Source organism: Mercenaria mercenaria, chromosome 5 (assembly GCF_021730395.1).
Source record: "Mercenaria mercenaria strain notata chromosome 5, MADL_Memer_1, whole genome shotgun sequence".
NCBI classification, from domain to species: domain Eukaryota; kingdom Metazoa; phylum Mollusca; class Bivalvia; order Venerida; family Veneridae; genus Mercenaria; species Mercenaria mercenaria.
The window spans coordinates 7267401-7289727 of record NC_069365.1 but is presented as its reverse complement, the minus strand read 5'-3'; the positions used below and the strand labels follow the sequence as shown (position 1 = coordinate 7289727).

At 35.4% G+C, this 22327-nt stretch overlaps 2 protein-coding genes across 18 annotated transcripts in view; one reads left to right on the top strand and one right to left on the bottom strand.

The window, feature by feature from the left end:
- LOC123556357 (uncharacterized) overlaps window positions 1–22327 on the top strand; it is a 148609-nt gene that overhangs the window by 40046 nt on the left and 86236 nt on the right. The window contains exon 1 of one of the 17 annotated variants that reach the window (XM_053542592.1): window positions 9186–9328. The exons of the other annotated variants lie outside the window; for them this stretch is intronic. The gene's annotated coding sequence lies outside the window, so the exon portion shown is untranslated. Of the gene's footprint in view, window positions 1–9185; window positions 9329–22327 lie in introns of those variants that run through there. 17 annotated transcript variants of the gene reach the window in all.
- Window positions 5957–8572, bottom strand: LOC123556356 (uncharacterized). The gene has a single exon (XM_045347007.2). It carries the CDS (start codon window positions 8259–8261, stop codon window positions 6375–6377), a length of 1887 nt encoding a protein of 628 aa, XP_045202942.2. The 5' UTR covers window positions 8262–8572; the 3' UTR covers window positions 5957–6374.

Below are 22327 nucleotides of genomic sequence, written 5' to 3'. Positions count from 1 at the left end.
TAACTTGGACCAAATGTTCACCACCATGAGGCACCCTTGTTTTTAGAATTACATCCCTCTGTTGTTACTATAAATAGATTTTATTGTAACTTTTTTATTACTGGCGGTAGAGAAAAACCGAGACCACTTTTCTGTGGTACAGCATGCGTGTTACATCCAATTTTTAGGTGTATTTTGACCTATCTCTACCTGGTAAAGAGTTTCTTGTGGACTTATATTATATAGATTTTTTTTTTTTTTTTTTAAGGATTAATTTCCCTTTGTTGTTACTATAAATAACTTACATGATAACATTTTTATAATCGGCCAAAAAAATTCAATATGAAAACAACTGTGGGTTTCTATATATGCACATTTTAATCCAAGTGTGATGTTATAACATATTGTATATGTAGTACAATATTGGTTTGACTCACTCTTACCTTTTGCATAAAGAAGATCAACCCGAATGTGTACCATGTCAAACACCGCTAACTATTAAACACATTTTAATCGACTGTGTGGACTTTGCTACACAACGCAGTACATATTATGACGTTCAATCTTTGAGAGAATTATTTAACAACGTTTCAGTTGGAAATATTTTATCGTTTTTAAAGCAGATAGGAATATATCAAAAGATCTAACACTTCTTATTTTTATATACCTCTTGCAATATTATTAGTTTGCAGCTGATATTTTAACACACACGTACATACATTTTTACATTACTGTTTTTAGATATGCTTTACATTTTTACATGGATGCTTTTAGATATGTTTTACATTATTCATAGTGTTCTTTACATTTTTAGCTCACCTGTCACATAGTGACAAGGTGAGCTTTTGTGATCACCCTTCGTCCATCGTCCGTCGTGTGTCCGTGCGTCTGTCTGTGCGTGCGTCCGTCAACAATTTTTTGTCTGCATGATAGTGGTTTCATTTATGGTTTTATTTTAACCAAACTTGCACACAACTTGTATCACCATAAGATCTTGGTTCCTTTCTTGAACTGGCCAGATCCCATAATGGGTTCCAGAGTTATGGCCCCTGAAAGGGCCAAAATCAGCTATTTTGACCTTGTCTGCACAATAGCAGCTTTATTTATGATTTTATTTTTACCGAACTGGCACACAATTTGTATCACCATAAGATCTTGGTTCCTTTCTTGAACTGGCCAGATTCCATTATGGGTTCCAGAGTTATGGCCCCTGAAAGGACCAGAATTAGCTATTTTGCCCTTGTCTGCACAATAGCAGCTTCATTTAATCAAACTTGCACAAAACTTGTGTTGCCATAAGATCTCAGTTCCTTTGTTGAACCGGCCAGATCCCCTAATGGGTTCTGGAGTTATGGCCCCTGAAAGGGCCAAAATTAGCTATTTTGACCTTGTCTGCACAATAGCAACTTCATTTATAATTTGATTTTAACCAAACTTGCACACAACTTGTATCACCACAAGATCTTGGTTCCTTTCTTAAACTGGCCAGATTCCATCATGGGTTCCAGAGTTAGGGCCCCTTAAATGTCCAAAATTGGCTATTCTGGCTTTTGCAGCCATATAGAGACTTCATTTATGGTTTTATTTGATACAAAATTCCAAAATATCTTCAACAACAATAAATCTTGGATTCCATGACAAATCAGATCCAATCGTAGTTTCCAGAGTTATTTTATATCTGATTACCTCCCCTGATTGTAGTCAAAATGGATTTATATCAGTAAGTACCTACAGGACTTATTTGAAATTTCATTAGTTGGACCGAGCCAATCAGGGTAGATAACTATGGACTGATTTTATGTCAAATTACCTCCCTTTATTTCAAATTAAAATGGGTATATCTCCATAACTAATGAAGATACTGATCTGAAATTTCATTTATGTCAACAGATTTATTTGGCAGATCCTTCTTTTGTTAACTTACAATAATTTTCATTTGAATTACTTCCCTTTTACGTTACTATAAATAGCCTATTTTTAGTAACTTTTTTATTATTGGCCGTAGGGAAAAACCGAGACCACTTTTCTGTGGTACAACATCATTTGAACATGGATGGTACCTCCAATTTTTAGGTGTATTTTGACATATCTGTACCTTGTAAGAATTTTGTTTTTCTTTTTGGTTAAATTTCTTTCCTTTGTTGTTCCTGTCCTTTGGACTTAGATATTTTTTCTGAGGACCTTCTTGTCCTCAAGTGCAATGATAACAGGTGAGCGATATAGGGCCATCATGGCCCTCTTGTTACATGGATGTTTTTAGGTATGCTTTACATTTTTACATCAATGTTTAGGCTTTACAGTTGGTGTTTGCAATATGACTTCTTCTCGGCGATATATGACCATTTTGTGTTGATTTGCCGTAAAACCCAACTCACTCACTCACTCACTTATACATCATTGACAGATATCAGTTCATTATGTTATACTGCAGTAGAGAAAATAGGTGCCTTCCAGTAGGGGACTTTGTATTGCATGGCAATATTCATTCACTTGTTAATTTTTAGCTCCACTTTTCGGAAAATAGGAGTGCTATTCTACTCGCCTCAGCATCGGCGTCAGCGTGCCCTTTCTTGGTTAAAGTTTTTCGGCAACCTTTGTTTTTCTGTCATATCTTTGTTACTATTGCTTATATCTTACTGTAAGTTCACATAAACATTGTCCAGCATACAAACAAAGTATGTGCAGGGGCTAGGCCTATTATATCCAAGGTCAAGGTCACCAAGGTGTTGTACTTACCGTATATTCGCGGCCATAAGTCGACCTCGGCCATAAGTCAAGGGGTATATCATGGTGGGAGAAAGCTGGTATTTTACCTGAACTCGGCGATAAGTCGAGGGCAATTTTTTAAGATATTTCGTAGGTGTATAAGTATGTTCAATGCTCATGTAGAGGGATATAAAAATCTTCATAATTATATAAACAACATATAACAAAGTATTCAAATTATTAATTTTATTTTTATATTAAAAATATTATCCTTTATTGTTTGAAAAGCATATATCTTTAATTTATTAATAAGATATTTCATTCATAACATTTAAAACATGTTACATGTATCAAAGCTACAATAAACATAAGTATCTAAAACTGATATTTCACTGTATGTTCAAACACAAAGTGTCAATTTAAAATCCCTCAAAGTCACTCTCGTCATCACTGTTAAACAGTTCGTTGGCTAACTCATCAGTTATAGCAGGGTCATACACATAGTCATCACACTCAACATCATCATCATCAACAACACTGTCAGTTACACTGCACGAGGAGGTGAATTCCTCGAACAGTGCATCGTCCTGTGTTCCATCCATCGAGATAGAAATTCCACTCTTCAAAAATGATTTTATGACCATTCTGATGGTATCTGATTCCAAGCATTAACAATCCATTCACACACTGTGCTAAGACTTGGCCGTTTAAGGTTGCCAGCCGTTTTTCGCTGACCCCAAACTCGCGTTCAGCGGCACAATTGTTAGAAGATTCTGCGAATTCTATTACACGAATTTTGAATGCATTATCATATGCAACACGCTTCCGTTTAGGCATTTTGTCACAGTTCTATCAAAATAATAACAGATAATCCGATGCGTGCGTGAAATTTAACAGTTTTATGACAGTTTATATCTCATACAGAAATCAATACAAGAATGAGTTCATCATAAAGGTATCTAACATATTTACGAAACTGTTACAACAATTGATGTGCATAATTACTGAAGACACGCCTTCGACCTATGAAAAAAATGCTTGACATTGAGTAATAAATTTTGATTGGTTATGGGAGTGCCAAACGACTGAGTAAATATTTCTGATTGGTGGTGGTTCACGGGGTGCAGTGTTTTTGTGCATATCATTAATCGCAGGCTTTGTCGGTGTGAATGTCGCTTTGACAAAAGATAAAAGAGCCGCCAATTCTTTTGATATCGAGGTGATTCGGCACCTGCTAGCTGTCATGGTATTCACACGGATTAACTTAAGAGGACAGTACCTATTTAGTGACTCAGTTCGTTTTTGTTCTACTGTTACAAACAAAGTATTTTTAATTATGTTTGCCGATACTTGCTAAAAATTTCTTTTTGCCTAACGCGGATAAAAAGGGATATTGTATTTAATAATTAAAAAGATTGACTTTATTGTTTTACAAATGAGTGCCATTCCTACTTTATTTTTAATTATAATGTTTGCCGATACTTGCAAAAAATTTCTTTTTGCCGAACGCGGATTAAAATAACGAATACCCGGTAAAAGCTTTACGAAAGATTGACTTTATTGTTTTACAAATGAGTGTCATTCCTACTTCATTTTTAATTACGTTTGCCGAAACTTGCAACAAAAAAATTCTACAAATGCCTGGTAAAAGCTTTTCGATACTGTATTTGAAAACAATTAAAAAGATTTAATTTATTGTTTTACAAACGAGTGTCATTGCAACTTTTTCACTATACTTTATATAACTTGCATAAGAAAACATTGTCACTATTTTATGAACCGTCTTGCCGATACCGGTAATGGGTGGATACGGCGTCCGATATTTATACAAGACAAACATGGCACTCGGTTGGGAAATGACAAAAACATTATTTTCATTTGATATTGCAGCCATAAGTCGACCCAAGAATGTAAACTGTTTATTTGATCCTTGAAAACTCGACTTATGGCCTCGAATATACGGTAGGTTATTTTTAAGGTTGAAAGTTTTTCGGCAACTTTTGTTTTTCTGTCATATCTTTGTTACTATTACTTACATCTTACTGTAAGTTCACATAAACATTGTCCAGCATACAAACAAAGTATGTACAGGGGCTGGGCCCATTATACCCAAGGTCAAGGTCACCAAGGTGTTGTACTTAGGTTATTTTTAAGGTTGAAAGTTTTTTGGCAACCTTTGTTTTTCTGTCATATCTTTGTTACTATTACTTATATCTTACTGCAACTTCACATAAACATTGTCCAACATACAAACAAAGTATGTGCAGGGGCTGGGCCTGTTATACCCAAGGTGAAGGTCACCAAATTGTTATACTTGGGAATTATTTTCATGTTAAATTTTTTCGAAAGCTTCGTTTATAGACATATTTTTGGTACTTTAAAAGATATTGACTTGAAATTAAAATGATTACTCCATAATCATCACCTGCATGTATGGTTACAATCCCCATAACTCTAATTGTATTTTTGACAGAATTATGCCCCTTTCATACTTAAAGTTTTTTGGCAATCTTTGCTTTCTGGATATAACTTCAGTACAATATAAGACAATGACTGAAACTTAAAATGTATCTTTTTTCATCATCATCTGCATGTGTGGTAACAATCCCCAAAACTATGATTTGTATTTTTGACCAAATTATTCCCCTTTCGTACTTAAATTTTTTGAAAAACATTGTTTTCTGGACATAACTTCGGTACTGTATAAGATAATGTCTTGAAACTCAAAATATATCTTTACCATCATCATCTTGGTGTATATTCCTTTTAAAGTAGAGGTCTCTTTAATAATTGAGACATAAATTCATATTAATGTCAAATCGCCAAATAGTGGAGTGCACTGTCTTACGGACAGCTAAAGTAATATGTTATGAAAAAAAATAACCATAAATTTAGCCAGATGAAGGAGTATGGGGTGTGGTTGGCATACACATGATCAGACAACAATTAATATATACAATCATATCAAATGAAATGGGTCACAAGTAGAGACATTACAGTGAAAATGCTCTTGCATCATTATTAAAATTTTGTTCATACAACATCAAAGCCTATAGATATATCTGCATGTTTTGTTGGTTATAATGCTGAGTTTTGCATATATAAAAAGTGAAACAACTGTCTACAACACTTCCAAAAACTACAACAGCTGTAATTATCTTTTGAATTGAACCTATGTCCTGGGGGATCCAGACAAAAACCCTTGCACTGTTATTTCAAAAAGTGGCCAATACCCGTCCCTTCATTTAATAGAAATAGTCATAACTTAGCAAAGAATTTATGGTTTCTTTTAATATTTTAGCAACAGCAATTATTTTTGATATAAAATTTACTTGTTGTCCTTGAAAATATTTTAAAATGCAGAAAGCAGAAATTTTCACGGGAGGGGGTTAATCCACTTATTTGTCACTGAGAGGTTTTGTCTTGCACTCAGCTACAATCAGTACTGGTATATTGACCTCTCTAGAGAAGCAACCTGTAAACAGGATTCTTGAAGGCAATGAATTCCACACGTTAGTTACCCCTTACTGGATAAATATTGATTGATGTAACTTGGTTGAAAAATAAAATCTATGGAAACTAAAATATCTAAAAAAGAATGACATCATTTCTTAATGTCACACATCAGTTCCAGTTTTCATTTTACAACAGTTCACCTTTGGTACTGTTATTCCATGGCTTCATACTTTTCAGGCAGACTTCATTGAAAGAACAAGTATTTTGTCAGAAAATTCCATGCCAACATATAGCTTTTGTTCCCTATTATTAAACACTGCACTTCTTGGGCAGATTATTCCGTGACCTAAATCCCCAAGAACGTTGACGTTCATGAGATTTTCAGAGAGCTGATGTATATTGCTTGAATACATACTTGAACCAACAACATACACTGTTCCAGCAGCATCTACAGTTACTCCAACAGGTTTTTTCAAATCTTTGTCCTTGTAGATACCCTTGACCTTTCCTTCCAAATTCAGACTGGTTACAGTGTTCTCACTGTTATCTGACACATAAATTGTGAACCCATCTGGACTTAGACCTAGGTACCAGGGCTTGCTGAATAATTGGTTCCCAAATGTATCTTTTTCAAAAATTTTGGTCACCTGACCAGTTTCATCTAGGATTTGAACTTTGCTTTCTGGCTTGTCGAAGGATACAATCAGTTGACCACTGCCATAAGCTATGCCTCGACAAGAACCACATACATCTATTTCTTTCTCTTCTGATATAGCCTGGTTAACTGATAGAAACTTTATTTTCTTATCTTCTGGAAGTGTCACTGCGATTTTATCTTCCTCTATCCTAGCCACATCCCATGGCTTAGATGACATAGTAAGAGTTGAGAGAACCAATTCTCCTTTCACTTCTATCACTTTTACAGCTTCATTTCTTACATCAGTTAAGACAAGCTTATCTTCGGTAAGCAAACAAAGTCCAGATATTGTTCCACTTACTTTATCATCATCTGATTTTATATTCACTTCTTCCCTCTGAGCTTCCTCTTTCTTCAATGATGAATGAACTAGCTGAATTTTCCCGGAATGTTTGATTCTCTCCATTAGTTCATGATAATTGCCATCAGCTTCAAATTTATAATTGACAACATGATTGTTTACATCTAGCGTTAATATTTTGTCTTGTACTGTTTCTAACTCTTGTTTGGCCTTCTTCATTGCAATAAACAGTTTACACATATTTTGAGTGTTATGTTCAAGACTAGTGTTTATTGCCTGAAAGTCAAGGGTCACAGACTCTTGCCTGCCTAGTATTGATTTCAGCAGGTCAGCATTGTAAATGTCCATCGAGTCTAATTCAGATTCAACCTGTTTTTCAAAACTGTCAAATAGTTGGTTCATCTCATCTCTGTGTTTTTTAATTGCATATTTTGCTCTTTCTCTATAGTATGTTTTCTTCTCTACATTTGTTTCATATTTGGCTTTGTTCTGTTCTAATTTCATAGCTGTTTCTTTTAGTGCATCAAGTAGTCCTTTATATTCATCAGTTTCTTTTAGTTCAGCAACAATATCCGGTATATGGTGCAAACTTGAACATTTGTTATGCTGGGTAGTTATGCAAATTGTGCAGCCAAGCTGGTCACACGATTGACAAAAGAATTCAATGACCCTGTCAGAGTGTGAGGAGCATTTCTCCTCACAAATACGTTTGCCTTTTGCTTTATATGTTGTCTTTGATATTGTGTTTATGTCCTGCAGAACATGGCTTTGAAGTACTTTAAGTTTCTTATGGTAATCACAACACTCCTTGCACAGGTATTCCTGACAGTCCACACAGAATCCTTCTGCCTTACACTGCTTTTCACCTTTGTCACATACATCACACAGTATAGTGTTCTGTAGTTCATCTGAACCTGACTTAATTGAATTACCACTGTAAACAGACACACTAAAGTCACTAGAACTGTCTAGATCAGTGTTTAAACTGGAAATACGTCCTCCTGAACCTGACTGAATTGAATTACCACCGTAAACAGATACACTAAAGTCACTAGAACAGTCTAGATCAGTGTTTAAACTGGAAATACGTCCTCCTACTGAATCACTTGGTTGTTTTGTCATCTTTTATCTGATTTTGTTTACAGCATGTTAACTTTAACTTCGGATATAAATTTTGAACTGTATAAAACAGTAATTACATAGCAACTGTGTAGTTTATTAACAACCTAACTCAAGCATACATATCAATATTGTATACTAAACTTGAGTGTAGTAAACTGTGTAAGGTTAAATTCAATAAACTGATTTAAACATTTTAAAATTACCTGTATCACATGTCCAGTACAGGTAAACTTCCTTATCCCGGAACTCGACAGTAACTGACAGTTACTAACAATAACTTTGGGTGGTGAAAAAAGTAATTGATGCAATTTTAAAAGTTTAACTGCTGTTCTAGGCTCAAGCTAGGGCCAATTTTCTGGGAGAAGTCACTTCTCCTTTAGGCTGATTTAGGGAGAAGTAGGCAAATGTTAGGGAGAAGTGGGGAGACTTAGCATTTTTTTTTATTTCAACCTTAATGTTAAAAAAATGTTGTGAAATGATTTGAAAGATGGCTATAATTTTCTTGTTTCTAGATAAAAACCATCGATGTCACCATTCAATTTCTTAGTTACATCATTTCCCATGCAATGATTGTTTCAATACTAAATGTTGAAAAAAGTTGTTTTCAAAAATTCTAGCTGACACTTTAAGTCTGACCCACAGATTTTTGAAAATATATATTTTTTTTTGTGCTGTATCTTGTATGAACGTAGAATGAAGTCGTTTATTATTAACGCTGAATGAACAGTAATACTATCTCGATCAAATAAAAATGAAAGTAAATTTTGATCAAGTCATTTTTACATGGTAGTTAATACTTGTTATCAAGCAGCTTACAACTTGTTCTTTACCATGGAGACCAAATAATTATGTAGCAGTACCATTTAATTGCTCAGTTAATCAACAATTTGTTTACAAAACGTTGTGTTTTACGCTCGCACATGTTGACAGTTAAATGCCAAGTGTTAAAGACGAATACGTGGTGCTGATTGGCTGAATACAGTAATTTCTGGTGTAACGGACAGTTTGATTCGCATTCACACTTCTTGTGAAAATCTCACCAGTATCTGAAATGGGCGGAGCTTAAGGTAAGTCTGCACGTTTGGATCAAAATTTTTTCTACAATTTAGAATTTTAAACAGAAGTAAGTTAATAATTAAGAGTAACAACACGTCACCACCAAGTTGTTTATTATACGCCCGAAGGGACGTATTATGTTATGACACTGGTGTCCGTCTGTCTGTCCGTCCATCCGTCTGTCCGTTAGCAGTTTCGTGTTCGCTCTGTAACACTTGAACCCCTTGAAGGATTTCAAGGAAACTTGACGCAAATGTTCACCACACCGAGACCACGTGCAGAGTGCATATTTTGGATGTCTTGCTTCAAGGTCAAGGTCACACTTAGGAGTCAAAGGTCATATCAGTTTGTTTCGTGTCCGCTCTGTAACTCTTGAACCCCTTGAAGGATTTCAAAGAAACTTGACACAAATGTTCACCACACCAAGACAACATGCAGAGCGCATGTTCCGGATGACTCGCTTCAAGGTCAAGGTCACACTTAGGGGTCAAAAGTCATATCAGTTTGTTTCGTGTCCGCTCTGTAACTCTTGAACTGCTGGAAGGATTTCAAAGAAACTTGGCAGAAATGTTCACCACACTGAGACGATGTGCAGAGTAATGTTCCGGGTGACTTGCTTCAAGGTCAAGGTCACACTTAAGGGTCAAAGATCATATATGACTTTGCTTTGTGTATATTGCTCTGCATTGCAGTGCTCTTGTTTTTATTTGGCAGATCTCTTTTTTGATCACTTACAATAATTTATTTTTTGAATTACTTCCCTTTTATGTTACTATAAATAGCTTATTTTGAAACTTTTTTATCATTGGCCGTAGGGAAAAACTGAGACCACTTTTCTGTGGTACAACATGGATGGTACCTCTAATTTTTGGGTGTAGTTTTACATACCTGTACCTGATAAGGATTTTTTTTTTTTGTGGACTTTGAATATTTTTTTGTGGACTTAGAATTGTTTTTTTTTAAGTTTTCCTTTTGTTGTTCCACTCCTTTGGGCTACAACAGTCAAGTTCTTTAAATTTTTCTCCCATCCTATGATGTAATCCTTCGGGCATATATTGCCCGGCTTGGCGGAGCTCTTGTTATAATTTATTATAGTCTGCTAGTTTCGATCATACAATGATCTTCATCAGGACAATTTTTAGTTAAAAAAGTTCTCTTAAGGTACTGAAAAAACGGTTACAAAATGTCATGTGACTTACTAAAAATAGTAACACATGTTACTATTTATAGAAGAGTTTTGGAACTGTGCCAAGTTCATATTTATGTTCATTGGTTGAGTCTAACAAATAAAGAATTAAAACTTTACAGTGTTTGTTCTAGTCTTTAGGTTTAAAAATTCCATAAATTATACTGACTTCTATGATCTGTTCATTCATTGAGTTATACATCAAAAATTCATCAGACAGATAGTGTCATTGCTTGAGCTTGGCATTACCGTCACTGGAGACGTCTCTGGATATGCTGGTACAGGGCTGGAGCAGGGTGTTGATGGTAATGGCGAAATTGGGGAGCAAATGTTAAATGTTAGGGTTTCTATGTTTTGTCTAGCCGTCAATTCCGTAAGGTCCAATTTTCAAGGTTTCTTCGAGATTGTTTTCTTGATTGAGGGGGTCCCTGTTTTCCCCATCACTTTTCGAAAATTTGGTTTTTTCAGTAATGTTGAGTAATTCTTGCTTGGTGTATTTAGTAGTTGTGTTTCTGTGCATTTAATTTCTACTGTTGCAAAAATTTCTTCTTCAAATCCGTGTATTTTGCGTGAATGGTGTTTTAAGTTGTCCGGTCTCGCATATAACTTCTTGCACCATGAACATTGGATTTAGTTATTGTAGGTAAGCGTGTGTTCTGATGTCTCTTGAATTGTTGAAGTGTGAAGCTTGATTGTCCGCATATTTCACATAATAGGAAAATCCCTGGATAGCCATCAATAAAGTTTAGCTGTAGTAATTCCTCAGGTGTGTAATCTTTCAGTTTTCTTGCAACCAGTAACTCCTCCATTTAGATTAAATTAAGGCCTAAGGGCATTTAGTCTTTAGAATTTTGATCCACACTTCTTCCGTTCTTAAACGTTTGTTTATATCGCGTTCTGTACGTTGTTTTATTGTGACGTTAATATCATTGACGTCGTGTCCCGCCATATTGAAATGGCGGGATACAGGTTTGACTTCATTTTTAGCCCGTATGTCCTCTAAGTGTCCATACAATCTTTCTCTAAGTGTGTTACCAGTTTGTCCTATGTACTGTAGACCACATTTTTTGCACCTAATGAGATAAATGACACTTACTGTTTTGCAATCATGGTGTCCACGGATTTTGAAGATACTGTCTGTGACGGTACTTGTAATATGAGTTGCATCTGTCATGAATCTACATGAAATACAGTTCTGTCTACAGGCGTAGCTCCCTAAATGTTGCGTGCCGTATTTGACCAGGTCAGATTTAACTAGCCGATCTCTGATGTTTTCGGATCTACGATAGACTGCAATAATTTTATTATTATGTCTCCCACCACACAGTGGTGTGGGAGACATATTGATTTACTCCAGTGTGTCTGTGTGTCTGTCACAAAGCTTGTCCGCACTCTAAGTCGAACATTTCTCATCCGATTTTCACCAAACTTGAACAAAATGTGTTTGACCATAAGACCTCGGCCAATTCCATAACTAGCCAAATTGGTCCAGGCGTCTTTGAGTTATGGCCCTTGAATTACCAAAAATCGGTCTTTTTACTCTTGTCCGCACTCTAATTCAAATATTTCTCATCCAATCTTCACCAAACTTAAACAAAATGTGTTTGACCATGAGACCTCGGCCAAGTTCGATAACTAGCCAAATCGGTCCAGGCATTTTGGAGTTACGGCCCTTGAATTATCGAAAAATTGGCCTTTTTACTCATGTCCGCACTCTTAATCAAACATTTTTCATCTGACCTTCACCAAACTTGAACAAAATGTGTTTGACCATGAGACCTCAGCCAAGTTCGATAACTAGCCAAATCCGTCCAGGCATTTTAGAGTTACGGCCCTTGAATTACCGAAAAAATCCGTCTGTTTACTCTTGTCCGCTCTCTAAGTCGAACATTTCTCATCCGATCTTCACCAAACTTGAACAAAATGTGTTTGGCCATAAGACCTTACCCAAGTTTGATAACTAGCCAAACTTGCCCAGGCTTTTTTGATTTATGGCCCTTGAATTACCGATTGGATCCACTCATCCAGACCATCTAATTGGATCCACTCGTCTAAAACATCTAGAGAAACTAACATTTTTTAGAGGGGCAGTTGTGGGAGACATGCGCTTTTCTCAAAAGCATCTCTAGTTTTCTATGAATCTGGTGGAGCTGTTTTCCGTCAGAAGTTTGAGATGACCATTGAAGATCCTCTGGGCGGGTGGGATATGTGGGTTGTATGTTGTGATAAAGGGGATAACTTTCTTTTGACCAGTACTAGAATCTTGTTTTGATAGTAATTTTGTTCGATCTAATTTCTTTGCTTTGTTGATAGCATGGCGTACCAATTTGGATGGATATCCTCTGGCGCGTAAGTTTTCAAACAGTTAGGTTGAACATTTATCTTATATTCTGTCATCACTGCCTGGCTGTACGGGATACACCGTTTCTGGTGTTCTGGATGGAAGGACGTATAATGAAGATACATGTGTGCATCGGTAGGTTTCGTGTAAAGGCTAGTGTGTAGTATGCCGGTTTCATCTTTTTCTATATGTACATCTAGGAAATTAGCTGATTTTGTATCTATATCGTAAGTAAACTTGATTGTACTGTGGTAACTGTTCAAGGCGGCCAGGAAGGAATACAATTCCTCACGGGTATGTGGCCAAATCATGAAAATATCGTCCATGAACCTCCACCAAACTAATGGTTCTAAGCTATGTGTTTTTAAGAAACGATTTTCTAAGTAGGACATAAAAATAACTGCATATCTAGGTGCGCATTTTGTACCCATAGTGGTGCCTGCGATTTGCTCGTAAAATGTGTTGTTGAATTTAAAGCATGTTTTCCGTAAGACAAATAGCATAAGTCGTAAAATAATCCAGGTCTTGGGTTCTTGAGATTGTCGGTTTTCTAGTGCTTCTTTCAGGGCAGCTATTCCATCACGATGTGGAATGGACGTATACAGTGTGGAGACATCAATTGTTACTAACAACGAATTAGCGGGTATTGGGCCAAGATTATGCAGTTTCCATAGAAAATCATTAGTGTCCTTGATGTATGAATTAACAGGCTGTGCTAGTGGTTTAATGTGTATATCAGTAAACTCCGACAATTTCTCTGTCGGTCCTTCACATGCCGATACTGTTGGTCTGCCCGGGTTGTTGGTCTTATGTATTTTTGGTAACATGTAAAAGACGGGGGTCCTACAATGTTTCGGTCAGAGGAAGGTGATAGCATCAGGAGTAAGTAGTTTATATTTTTTGAAATAATCAAGAAATGTATTTATTTCCTGTGTTATTTTAGAGGTGAGGTCTTTGGGGATTTTCCGGTAGGATAGTTCATCATTTAGTTGACGCAGACCTTCCTGTATATAGGCATTTTTGTCTAATTTTACTATAGCGCCTCCTTTATCTGCCGGTTTTATAACCAAGTCATTATTGTTCTGAAGTGTAACAAGAGCTAACCGTTCTTCCTGGGTGATATTCGGTGTATGTTTCGTATTCTTGTTATATTGCAAAAGTTTAAGATTAGTACTGGCTATGAAAGTTTCGAGTTCAAGGGATTTACCAAGAGGGGGTGTCGAACCTGAGCTTTGTTTGAAAGGATTCATATCTTGTATATTTTGTGTTTCGCTACCATGGAAATATTGTGCTAGTCTCAATCTGTGATTGAAGATAAAAACGTCCCTTTCATAATCAATTTCATTGATGGTTGATGGGGTTGGGCAGAACGATAAGCCTTTACATAAAATCATTAATTGCGGAAGCGTTAAATCCTGTTTTGAAAGATTAACTACCCATTTTTTGTTGTTTTTCAATAAAAGGTTTCTGTTGTAAATTTCCTTAGGTCTGAATCTACAGCTTGACATTATTTCTGATTAGAACTTGATTGCTGTTCGCTTTGATTTGATGTAGTTTGTTTCCTGTTTCGTAATTCTTGTTCAATGCTTAGTGTGATTCTAGAGATAATATTAGTTATTAATTCTATTTGTTCCGGTGTTGTCTTCTCTGCCAAATCTTTGTTGATGGTTTCTATTTCTTGTAGTAATTGCGATAATTGGTTATTCCAATACTGTAAAAGTATGTCGCAGAGTTTATAGCCGAATTCCAAGTATGCTTCTTCCCATTTTATTTGGAGTGTCGAGCTGATGACCGGGACCTGTGGTGCAAGGTTAATCCTTAGTGATTTTGAGATAGATTTTGTGTCAACGCACCTCTGCAGGTAATTGATATGATGTTCAGTGCGTGTTTTCTGTATATGAAGTTTCTTCAGGACTTTAAAACGGGAAACGTTGGTGTCTTCAATTTTTTGGGGTTGATCTTCCGTTATTTTATGTTTCTTCGTGTTTCAATTACTCAAAACCGGAAGTATCGTCAAGGAAATAGACGGTGTAGCTGTTGGTGTTTCTGTGTCAGAATCGTCACACTGTGTTGATGAATATGACATTAGTGAGATTAACTGCGTGGTCCCTCTCCAAGGGCTCCGATGCTGTTTGGTTCATAATGGGAGTCTATAAGAAAATTGTAACTTTCATAACATTTTCGTGAATAGAAAGTTTTCTACTGTTAACGGTGACTGTAATTTTAATGAAACTTCTCACAGTCGTAAATAAACATATGGCCTATAATATAGTGAAATAAACTGTATAGGCCGCCCCTGTGAAAAAGCTTCATGAACTTCATGAATTTATTCATGAACAGATTCATTAAATAGTTCATGAATAAATATTCATGAAAATCAAAATTTATGTTTCATGAATTTCAATATTCATGAACAAGTATTCATGAACTTGTTCATGAATATTGCAATTCATGATACATAAATTTTGATTTTCATGAATATTTATTCATGAACTATTTTTGTAGGGGAAAAAAGTTTCATGAACTTATTCATGAATAAATTCATGAACTAGTCAAGGTAACCTGGTAGGAGTGTATTTTACACTGTGAAACCTGAGAGATCTGCATGTAGTGGAATTCTTTGAGCAATTTTGGTAGAGCTTGATACAAGAAAAATTCCTGTAGGTCAAAGTGTTGTTCAGTTAGTGGCCAGAGACTGTTTTTTTAGTCTCTGCTGAGTCACTGTGACAATGACATTTTCCACCCTGGACAAATGACATGTTGAGTAAAACAGTAAACTAGAGTGGGATTGGGAGCATAATAAGAAGTAAACAGTAACTGTTGCTGTATGAAATACAAAACATTAAGTTGAACAATGTATAATTTACTTTAATCTCAAGATTGATATTCAGATACTAGCTTTGCTTCAGGGTCATAAAACTTGTGACATTTTAAAAGGATTTTATATTTTTTAAAAAGAACGATTTATGACAACACCATAATTACTTATTTGATATTCAATATACTCATGTTCCATTTAAACCATTCCTAACTGTTCCTGAAGCACAACAGGAAGACAACCCTCCCCCACAAAATCTGCCACCAACTCGACAACAAGACAATCCGCAGAGACTTGCAAAGATTCAATGGCCTGCCACGAATGATTCTTCATGGAAGACTTTTGATGATGACACAGACTCCATTATCCAGACAGCAGGGCATAGGAATGTAGAGTCTAAGCTGAACACCCTTAAAGGCTGATCTACACTATGGGCAGAGAGCGATTTGGGCTTGTGGAGAGATGTCACTCAACTACACCTCTACAGCCTAACAGAGGGGAAAAAGAGATCAAGGAGCTCAGAGGCCAGATACGTGGACTTAACAAGAGGTTTAAGAACGCATCAGAAATGGAACGATTCGGCCTCAAGAATCTGACAGACCAGCTCTGGGCCAGGCTGATAGACCTGAGGAAAGCAGAGCAGCTCAGGAAGACAAGGAGACTAAAGAAAAGGAAGAAGGAACAGTTCCTAGCCAACCCCTTCCAGTTTGCTTCCAACCTGCTTGGAGACAAAAAATCAGGAATGCTTGCCAGACCTAAAGAAGAGGTAGAAGAGTTCCTTCATGAAACGCACAGCAACCACCGAAAAGGCGAGCCTCTTGGTGAGTGCCCTAGGATAGAAGATGTTGACCCACCTACAGAGAGCCTGAATATTGCCGATGAAACACAGTATGATAAATATTTCCTTCTTATTTGCTGCACAGACTTCGCAAAAATTGCTGAATCACATGTGCCAAAAATTTCCCAGCATGCAACAAAATAATGGAAACTGATCATGTGACATTATGAATTTAATGTTCATGAGCATTCATGAACAGTTCATGAACTTATTCATTTATTGTAAAAAAAGGTAATACACCTTAGTTTTATGTTTAATGAATGAACAGTTCAGAAACTCACAATTGGGTTCAAGAACTGGTTACATTGAACTAGAAAAAGGTTTTGAATTTTAGTACTTTTAATGAACCTGTGTTCAAGAACAAGTTTGGTTCTATAAGTCTAGACCAACAGTAACTGAACCAATGTTCAAGAACCATTCACTGTTCTAGAACCACAGTCTAAGAACTGTTATGCTGGTTCAAGAACAGTTCTTTAAGTTCTTCAGAAGTTCTTGAAGGTTCAAGAACTTAATACTAGTTCTAGAGCATTTTTACAGGGGAAAACGATAACCCTGTAGTTTCTGAATCACAATTTCAATCATTATCTGAATTTGAATTTCTTAAATTATTTAATGGATTTTCTGAAATGTTCATGAACTACATTTACAAGTTCATGAAATGAAAGTATTCTTGAACTTCAAAGTTCATGAATTTAAGTTACCGTATTTACCCTAAGTCTTGGGACAGCATAAAATAATTATTTTTTTCACTGTCCCAAGACTTATTTCCCGAAAAATAATTATTTTGAAAAGTGTCCCAAAAATATGGACACAATTCTCGGTCATCGGGTAACATCCCCTACCCACCCGTGTTGAAAGCGAAAAAATAAACGTTTAACGATTATCGGTAATTATTCTGTTGATAAACAAAGTAATTGGCCTTGTTTTCATCATCAGTTAACACCCCCTCAAAGAGCTAAAAGTGTGTCGGTATCATGACATTAGAAGTGGAGATCAAAGCGGTATAGTTTCCCCGAGATTTTCATGGCATTACGTCATGTTTTCGCGCCAAGTTGTACATCACTGTTTGATCGTACCGCCTCGGTTCTTTAAAGAGCTGAGAAGTAGATCTAGTGTTGTGAAAATCAATGAAAAAAAACTTCTTTTTAATTTGTTAAAGTGAATGTGCAATATCCCGTATAAACTGACAGGTAAACGTGTCAAACTATAATAGCGGATATCTTACCTCTGTGACCTATTTGCCCTCAAGGAAATTTCAAAACGGTTTGAGAAGAATATCTTATTTGTCGTGTCAAAAAATACATGTACATGCACACAAATTCATTCAAAACTTATTAAAAAAACGCAACAACATCATTGTTTTTGTTTTTTTTTTAAGCCGCGTCCCGATTTTCTATTTACGTTCACGAGGTCACGTAACAGAAATCTGTTTGCCAAAAATCGTTTTACTTCATATTTTTAAATTGCTGCCGCTTTTTCATTATTTAAGATTTTTCTATTCTGTTTTTTGCACTTTCTGGTCAAAAGTCTGAATTTTATGCCTATAGTTTGCATCATTTATTTACTTTTAGAAAGAAATAAGTATTTAGGATCGCGCTGTTTGAAATTTTGCAAGTAATTTTATGAAAATTCGAACGTTTTTATAGAATTTTGCCTACATTTCTGTCGATACCTTTTTAAAATCGTTATAGAATTCAAATTATATTACTTCTCAATCTACGTTGAAAATCTGAAGCGATAAAATCAAAAAATGAATGTGTGACGCGCGTTTTTTGTATACGTGTCAATAAACAAAAGTAACGGCGTTGTAAGTTAGACATTACGATAGGTCGCACGTGCTCGTGGAATGGAAAATTACCGGCATGGCGTTTTGATAGCTGTACGATTCGCGGGTAAATTCCAGTCAGTGGTAAATAAAAATAAGTAACTAACGGAAAACGGACTTCCTGGCTGCAGTAAAAAAAATATACAACACTTAACTGGTATGGTAAAAAAACACTTTACTGTCAAAAGAATATCAAGTAAAAACACGACATGAAAATGTTAAAAAAATAATCTTTGGTTCTTATAATTATTTAACATTTTTACCGATACAAAACCATACAATGTATAATAACGGTATTTGACTTACATCTTGAATCAGTAACAACCATAGTCCCAACACTTAGGGACGAAAAATATGCTGTGAAAATACATGTCCGAAAAATTAGGGACAAGAAAAATAATTATTTTTCCAGATTTTAAGGGTGTCCCAAGATTTAGGGTGTCCCAAGACTTAGGGTAAATACGGTAGTGAACTTTTCCTTATAGTTCATGAACTTTTTTTTTGATAATTCATGAAATAATTCATGAATTCTTACAAATTCATGAATAAATTCATGAAGTTCATGAACCTATTTCACAGGGGCTTTGTGCTTATTTTTATGCCCCCAAAGGGAGGCATATAGTTTTTGAACCGTCTGTCAGTCTGTCCGCAATTTTCGTGTCCAGTCCATATCTTTGTCATCGATGGATGGATTTTCAAATAACTTGGCATGAATGTGAACCACAGTAAGACGACGTGTCGGGCGCAAGACCCAGGTCCGTAGCTCAAAGGTCAAGGTCACACTTAGACGTTAAAGGTCATTTTTCATGATAGTGCATTCGTGTCCGGTCCATATCTTTGTCATCCATGGATGGATTTTCAAATAACTTGGCATGAATGTGTACCACAGTAAGACGACATGTCGCATGCAAGACCCAGGTCCGTAGCTCAAAGGTCAAGGTCACACTTAACACGTTAAAGGTCATTTTTTATGATAGTGCATTCGTGTCTGGTCCATATCTTTGTCATCCATGGATGGATTTTTTAAATAACTTGGATGAATGTGTACCACAGTAAGACAATGTGTCGCGCATAAGACCCAGGTCCGTAGCTCAAAGGTCAAGGTCACACTTAGACGTTAAAGGTCATATTTCATGATAGTGCATTGATGGGCGTGTCCGGTCCATATCTTTGTCATTCATGCATGGATTTTAAAATTAAAAAGTAAAAAAAAAAGTCCTTACCCTATTAAATTAATAACCACAGTAAGACGACGTGTCGCGCGCAAGACCCAGATCCGTAGGTCAAAGGTCCTAAACTCTAGCATCGGCCATAACTATTCATTCAAAGTGCCATCGGGGGCATGTGTCATCCTATAGAGACAGCTCTTGTTGAGATATTTGGCCATGATTAAAGTGAGCCGCCTATTTCAAGCTAATTTTTAGACATTATTTTGAATCATTTCACTTGAAAGATGTTATAATATCATATTTTAACTTTAGAAAGATTAAACAGTGCCATTTTAATAAATTTACTCACAGGTTGCCATTAAAGGTGGTCAATCACATTTAATCAACATTTAATAACATTTTTTACTTTTTGTATATTCTGGTAGAGAATTATTTAAGGAACAAAAAGACCGATTACATAGAGTTAGATTCCTATTTGAAATGTATATTTTATTATTTTTATAAAATTTTGTAATTACTCCCCTTTAATATGAAAGTATATAAAAAGCTGGGTATTTCTTTTTATTTCAATACAATGTCTAGTTTTACATTTGCATTTGATAGACATAACAACTATTGAACAATCTGAACCAAAATGCAAGTTTAAAAGCTGTGTAGCTTCTGAATTCATTTATTTCCAATCTATCTTGGTTGAGGTAATAATAATTTTTCAAACTTGCATTTCTAATGAATTCCATCTAAATACATAATTATACCCCCACCAAACATGTTTGAGGGGGGTATATAGGAGTCAGTTTTGTCACGTCCCGTCGCGTCGCGTCCCGTCCCGTCACGTCCCTAAATCTATTATCTCATTTATTACCAAATGGATTTGATTCAAACTTAAAATATATGTTCTACCTTATCACCCACATCATGTGACACAAGGTGCATAACTCTTGACACCAAGTTTTCATGTCCCCTTTTACTTAGAATTTAAGGTTAATTTTGTTGTATTTTCACTATATCTCAGTTATTACTAAATGGATTTGATTCAAACTTAAAATAGATGTTCCACCTTATCACCCACATCATGTGACACAAGGTGCATAACTCTGACACCATTTTTTATGAATTATGCCCCTTTTTACTTAGAATTTAAGGTTGATTTTGATGTATTTTCACTATATCTCAGTTACTACTGAATGGATTTGATTCAAACTTAAAATAGATGTTCCACCTCATCACCCACATCATGTGCCCACATCATGTGACACAAGGTGCATAACTCTGACACCAAGTTTTCATGAATTATGTCCCCTTTTACTTAGAATTTAAGGTTAATTTTGTTGTATTTTCACTATATCTCAGTTATTACTAAATGGATTTGATTCAAACTTAAAATAGTTGTTCCACCTCATCACCCAGATGATGTGACATAAAATGCTTAACTCTGACATAAATTTTTTATGAATTATGTCCCCTTTTACTTTAAATTTAAGGTTGATTTTGATGTATTTTCACTATATCTCAATTATTACAAAATGGATTTGATTCAAACTTAAAATAGATGTTCCACCTCATCACCCACATCATGTGACACAAGGTGCATAACTCTGACATCAATTTTTCATGAATTTTGCCCCTTTTTACTTAGAATTTAAGGTTAATTTTGATGTATTTTCACTATATCTCAGTTACTACTGAATGGATTTGATTCAGACTTAAAATAGATGTTCCACCTCATCACCCACATCATGTGACACAAGGTGCATAACTCTGACACTAATTTTTCATGAATTGTGTCCCCTTTTACTTAGAATTTAAGGTTAACTTTGATGTATTTTCACTATATCTCATTCTGATTGGCTTAGAGCCAAAGGGAAGTAACCTTTTTTTTAACTTTTATACTTAGTTTCTTCCCCTTAAATTCCAGGAATTAGTCTATTTTTAGAAATCCTATTTTTAGATTTTTAATATTTTAGGTATTTTTCTAACTTTTTGATTATAAGTCCTATGTAAAAAGTAAAAACATTTTTCTGTGGTAACATAGGTCGGTAAGACACTTTATTGTATTCACTTTTAGTGTATCTCTAATATTAGAGATTATATATATTTACTAGTATTAGACTAGTATTACTTATATGTGGAAGCCCAGGATGAAGTACTCCAAAGTATTTTTAAGATTCCTTATGGTTGCCATTCTTCTGTGACAAGACTGTATGGTGGGAGTATGAGTCACTCCTGTGACAGTTCTAGTTTTTAATGCAAATATTTTACAAATATATTACAATATGTCTAATATTTATACATTTCCTTAGGCAAAGTATGTTTATCAAATTTATACTTATGATAAAATAACTCTATCTTGGTTGGGCAACCAGGATAGGAAAATGAAATTTTAAAAATACCTCCAGTGAAAATCTAATTTGTATTAAGTGAAGTGAACATAAATGAGTGTAAATGATCAGATGCTAAAGTTTCGAACAAATCCGTTACATGGCCAAAATCTGATTATCCACCTTTAATTCATAAAATGATTTTCATTTCCGTACACCATATCTAGGCTTTAGTCTATGTTTTCTGGATAAATGAGGTTACGCCATCACTTCCTGTTTATTAAACGTACAGAACTACCTTAAATTATGCCATTGGGGGTGTAACTGATTTTGACACCATGCAAAATGTCAACAGTCCGATTAGTGGTAATATAATAAGTGAGTATTGATAAAAAAATTTGGTCAACTTGAATTTTGCTTTAAGGTTATATTACAGCGTCTGAAGCTCCAAAGCGACTATTTCGCCCAAGTTGCCCATTGGCGAGAGCCCTAAACCTAAAGGTATTTTGAATGGG